Genomic DNA, 5,660 nt, shown 5'->3' on the forward strand with positions numbered 1-5,660 from the left:
CTGTCAACCTGATTTGATTGGTGCTGAATTGTCCGGCATGTAGAAGTTCTCAAAATGCAAATCTACATTGAAAATATGTGGTTGATCCAGTTGACATTGTAGTTTTCAGCCCTTTTGGACAAACTTACAGGCCCGGGTGCCATTCATAGTTTATATTTACCTTCTCTCTAGGATCTCTCCTTGGGTCTCTGGTGAAGGAGACATTGGCTGATGGGAAGGAGCAGAGACGAGCCTGCTGTGAGTTGACACTGTCACAGTCGGTGCTGTAGAGACAAAAAAAAATACATGTCAGTCTAATCAGCTACTATTAATTGCATTCTAAAACATTGAGGATCATGTGACATTACTTATTTTCAAAACCTATATATATTATACTTCTTTTCTCTCGCAGCTGCATGTTTCTGTTCTCTCTATTTCTCTTCCATACTGGGCAGCTCCATCTGGGCATGATCCGTCTAAAACATCCCTTGGGGCTAGATAACATCAGAGTGACTTCCTGTCTTGTGTAACAACAAACATTCTTCACCTGAATTGTAAGTACACAGGCCGGACGTGGGACACCGTTGGCATGTAGGCATAGTAGAAGCTTCCGTACAGGAAGACGGAGATCCAGAAGACTAGCAGCAGGAGCAGGAATAAGATGAAACCTCGAAGTGCCGTGTATTTAAACTTGATAAGCAGCTTCCCCGATGCACTTTGCATCCATCGCAAAAACAGGGAGGGGTGTTGTATCATCTCCACGGCGGTTGGACCCGCCATTTCGCCTTGTGTCGCCCCGTTAAACATTCAACTACGTAAATGACATATTCTGGTATTTACTCTTCTGATAACGCCGGTCGTATCACCGAGAAAAAGACGAGAAATTGACCGAAACACGTTGGTGTACCACTCCGAAGGTTCGAATCTCATGCCCAATATTTTCCCAGTGTGCATTGCTCAGATTCTTCAGGGTCAAAAGTAAATCTCGTAAAATCTCGTACTTGACGAGATTCATATTTTCTTCTGGGAACTTGCCTAAAAAGTATGTTAAGATCAAAATTACGTATAACTATAACCATATGTTCCTATAGCTGTATGTAAATGAAGTATATTACTATTTAGTGGGATTCTGGCAGAGAAAAAGGACATGGAGCTATTTGGTCACGTGGTCCAAACGAGACTTCATTCACACTCCAAGTTTTTCCGGAAGACAGACCGCCATTTTCCCACTCCGTAATTCGGACAAATTTTAAGGAAATGGTCAGCTAAATTGCACCCTTTTCCCCGGGATACCACGATGGCCACTATGGCAAGGTACGTAGCCTCTTCTTGTCCTCATGTAACCCGCTTCGGGTGTGCTCTTACTTCCGTAAAGTAGGGAATGAGAAGTGAGTTTTGAAAATGGCGCTCCAAACAAAGCGATGTGAGAAATGACTCTGGCCGTGTTTTTGCTTTGTTCTGTGCAGACTGTGTAATTCTGTATGATGAGAAATGTGAATGATCTCAAAGTACACAGATATGCATGAAGTCACCATGTCCCAACTCGGGGTACTTCTGACTCAAGGCCATGTGACTCGTTTTGCATGGAAACAACAGCCAAGGCATGCGCGTCATCGTCAGCAAATTTATGTGTGAAGTGTTGCTTGGTGTCAGGGCCCCAATGGCGTCATATGAGTTGTTTTTCCTCTCCAAGGACGTTTGAAGTCCTTGCCTTTTACACTGTGACCCTTTCACCTTGTTTACCTGTGAGGTTAGCTTGGCCAAGAGAATCATATGTTTCATATAGCTTACATCAAGGACATTATCTGTGTATAATGTCCTTGCTTACATAAGTAAAGAACAAACATTCTTATGTACTAGTATTTCCTCCTTCCTTGTTCATCATTACTCCACAAGTAATTTGTTCTGTTCATATTCAACAGCCTGGCAAAGTTATTCACAGATAATATTTGCATATCTATGTAGATGTATGAAGAAATTATGCAATGTCGATACCACTACCTTTCTGCATTGGAAAAGTTTAATTAAAGGATAATTATAGTCTTTATGGCTATATAGTATAAACAGCCAGCTAGAAAATAGAGTTTGGACAGTTATGGTGGGTGAATCACGTTTCGCCTTGAAACGTGTGACTCAAAACTTTTCTGTTCAGATCAGTATTTTATTTTATTTATTTATTTATTACAATTAACCACATACATAATATACATGGAGGGCATGGTGGAACAGGTGCACCTAAGTGCACCTTTTCAAAGCCACCATGCCCACCTCATCTCATCCTCCGTTTGAAGTTGATGAACACATTTTGGAAATGGAACATCATGTAGCAGTTGTTAATGTATTTTACCAACTGTTCCTGCTGTCCCACAACACAACCTCGTTAGTAGACTAGTCGTTACTCTTCTTCTTCTTTCCATAGGCAACCGCCTTCGACTTGCCAAAGATTATGTCGCCGTGTCGGGTATACTGCGCAAGGGGGGGATGGGGAAAATGTACTGAGGAAGTGGGGGTTTCAGGGGGTTACAATTTGGACTTAAAGCCCTCTAAGTTGTTACTGAGGGCAGTGTCAGCCGGCAAGCTATTCCATTCCCTGATTGTACGTGGGAAAAAGGATCTCTCTCTATAGAGAGTCCTGCATCTGGGCAGCTGATATGCTGCAGAGTGGTTGAGTCGTGTCGGTTTTAAACAGCTGGGGGTGGGTTTTGATCAGCAGTTAATAATCAGTGAGCCATTGTGGTACTTGTAGAAGTTGATCAGCCTTGATCGCATTCGGCGATCTTGAAGTGAGGTCCACTGAAGGTACTCAGAGGATACCTACTGGCTCAAGGTGAATATTTACCTGTGCCTGTTTTACTTTTTCTCTGCAGTGGTAAAGAAGCTGGGGACAGTCAAACCCCCAGGAAGTACCCTGGTATAACATCTCCCATCAGTCTGTCAGAACCCACCAAGTTTGACATCGACCTTAACGTGAAGCTGGTGAACACACTCAAGCCTTACAATGTGTTTGACACAGAAGAGGGGCTCACCCATAGGTAAGTACACACAGCAATGAGATCTAGATCTTACTTAGACCCCCATGCCTGTTTGCAGTAGCGGTACTTAGGGCAAAAAGGGTGGCTCTGGACTGGACCAGGGGTAACTAACATCCAGGTGTTCCAGATGTGTCACATGTTTTCCATGGGAGTTTTGGTCGTCTCCCCTTTCTTTTTCCATTGTTGGGCAGCCAGTGTAGGACTGTCTTTGCAAGTATTTCCACTGGCATTATTTAGAATACTTAAGTTTGTTAGAATACTTGTGTATTTTACTTGTTTGTCCCACTCCTAGTTAGTAGCGTTTGCTTCATTTTTTCCAAGTGGTTAACAGTTATTAGGGCTTGGTTGACTAGCACAGACATCGTTTTGTCAGGATGGAGGAGGTATATTGCTTAAGTAAAACTGATGTAGTAAAAGCTTAGTATTTTCCATGACAGTTTACAGGAACAGCTACATTGAATGAAAGAGTGTTTGTGTCTAATGTTTATGATATGTTGTTACACATGGTCACATGTCACCACTTTATGTTACAGAATGGTGGTCTTGGGGAAGTTGAACAAACTAGTAAAGGAGTGGATAAAACAAGTCAGTCTAGCCAAGGTAAGCATCATTTCCAGATTATGCTTGTATACATGTATGAAGTACGTAGTATTCATTCATTCATCTGCTGTTTACCACATGTATGTACAGTAATAATGTATTGTTCATGTATTTGTTTCTTGTCTATTGTAGAACATGCCACCTGCAATAGCTGAGACAGTGGGAGGGAAAATCTACACATTTGGTTCCTACAGGCTGGGGGTCCATGGAGCAGGTCAGACTGATAACTGTTCTTAGAATTTGTAATAGTCATACGGTCATCATTTGGATGTGTTACATTGACATGACTTTTATCAGACTTTCCTTGTGTGACTTACCTTTGTCTGCCTCCTCTTTACATACATGTAGGTTTTAGTTTGATGTACAATATATTTGTATAAAACATTGTTAACTGTAATTTTGCTCCAGGTGCTGATATTGATACCCTGTGTGTAGCTCCTCGTCATGTCGACCGATCAGATTTCTTTTCATCATTCTATGAAATCCTCAAAGACCAGAAGGAAACTACAGATATAAGGGTGAGCTGAGCAGTGTTCTTACAGTTGTACATTACTTCTGTGTTGCTTCTTTAGTTGTATACTGAATAATTGTGAAAAGAATATAGCTTGTGTTGCATTAGGGTTGACTTGAGTAAAAGTTTTGTTTCAGAAGTACTCACTTTATGATCATCTTTGTTTCAGGGTGTTGAAGAAGCGTTTGTTCCTGTTATCAAACTAGACTTTGATGGTGTAGAGGTAAGACATTGTTTATTGAATGGCTTACTAAAAATACCCACCTGCACTTTGCAAAAAATTTCTTGGGGTTGTAGAAAATATGAGTTAGTAGCTTCTAACTTGGCTATATAGAAGAATAAAGGCTCAGTATTATGAACCATGTATTGCAGAAAACTTTAACAAAATATCTCCATACATTATTGATTAATTTCAATATGAATGTTTTTGTTTTTTTTCTATCTGTTTTAGCTTGATATCCTGTTTGCTCGACTGGCGTTACCTCAAATTCCTGAGGACCAGGACCTTCGGGAGGAGGTCCTCCTTAAGAACCTGGACCAGAGATGTGTGAGGAGTCTAAATGGTAGGTCATAAGGTCAAGTTTGTTGTCAAGATTGTTCTTAAAGAAACACACAACTTCAGCCAGGATTTGATGTTTATTTCAATGTTGATGACTTTTAGGAAATTCCTTAGTTTGAATCCAGAAGCTGTGCACAGGTCCAGTGTTTGTTGACATGTATATAATGCATGATGTCATGTTTATTTATTCCTGTTGATCTATGTGTCTTTCCAGGTTGTAGGGTTACTGATGAGATGCTCCATCTGGTGCCCAACAGGGAAAACTTCCGCCTGGCTCTTAGGGCAATCAAGCTCTGGGCCAAGAGTGAGTTCTTCATCATTCTTACTTGGGTGAAAAGTGGGTGAAACTGTTCTGATTTAAAACATGGAATAAAGGGACATTGCTCATAAGTTATAGTCCAGACTCTTGGCTACCCCTCTCTACTGTATCAGACTTTATCCCATCTCCCAAGACCCAAGTGTCAGGCAGCAGTCAGTACTTACCTGGTCATTTTTCTTAAACATAATGTACCTTCATGTGTTTCCTGTTCCTGTCTGTCCACAGGAAGAGGGGTATACTCCAACGTGCTGGGTTTCCTGGGTGGAGTCTCCTGGGCCATGCTGGTGGCCAGGACCTGCCAGCTGTACCCGAATGCCATCGCTTCTACCCTTATCCACAAGTTCTTTCTAGTCTTTTCCAGGTGGTAAGTGCCTTATTCAAAATGTTCAATATTGTAATGTTATGTGTAATTTTAACTTGTCATTCAAAGGTTGTATGTATCAGAATGCTTTGTGACCATTACTAATCCTGATGTTGCTAAACAGGCATTTATAAAAGACTCATTACCTGTGTTCTCTTATTATAGGGAGTGGCCACAGCCAGTTTTGCTGAAGCAGATAGATGAGAACAACAGACTGGGGTTCCAAGTCTGGGACCCAAGAGTAAGTCCAGTTTTCCTCTGCTTCAATTCCTGTTTTCCCATTTCATAAAACAAGTACC

General features: G+C 41.3%; 2 protein-coding genes across 2 annotated transcripts in view; one reads left to right on the forward strand and one right to left on the reverse strand.

The window, feature by feature from the left end:
• Positions 1-978, reverse strand: part of LOC109483731 (seipin-like) — an 8,242-nt gene extending 7,264 nt beyond the window's left edge. The window contains 1 exon segment of the mRNA XM_019786802.1: positions 527-978. Within this exon segment, the coding sequence (XP_019642361.1) occupies positions 527-786 (260 nt within the window). The 5' untranslated portion in view covers positions 787-978.
• Positions 979-1,151: 173 nt separating this feature from the next.
• Positions 1,152-5,660, forward strand: part of LOC109483735 (poly(A) polymerase beta-like) — a 15,245-nt gene continuing 10,736 nt past the window's right edge. The window contains exons 1-10 of the mRNA XM_019786806.1: positions 1,152-1,293; positions 2,847-3,011; positions 3,545-3,611; positions 3,744-3,825; positions 4,020-4,129; positions 4,292-4,345; positions 4,574-4,685; positions 4,896-4,985; positions 5,226-5,364; positions 5,527-5,602. Coding sequence (XP_019642365.1) covers positions 1,277-1,293; positions 2,847-3,011; positions 3,545-3,611; positions 3,744-3,825; positions 4,020-4,129; positions 4,292-4,345; positions 4,574-4,685; positions 4,896-4,985; positions 5,226-5,364; positions 5,527-5,602 — 912 coding nt within the window. The 5' untranslated portion in view covers positions 1,152-1,276. The remainder of the gene's footprint in view (positions 1,294-2,846; positions 3,012-3,544; positions 3,612-3,743; positions 3,826-4,019; positions 4,130-4,291; positions 4,346-4,573; positions 4,686-4,895; positions 4,986-5,225; positions 5,365-5,526; positions 5,603-5,660) is intronic.

Source organism: Branchiostoma belcheri, unplaced genomic scaffold, assembly GCF_001625305.1.
Source record: "Branchiostoma belcheri isolate BF01 breed outbred unplaced genomic scaffold, Haploidv18h27 scaffold66, whole genome shotgun sequence".
Lineage (NCBI taxonomy): Eukaryota > Metazoa > Chordata > Leptocardii > Amphioxiformes > Branchiostomatidae > Branchiostoma > Branchiostoma belcheri.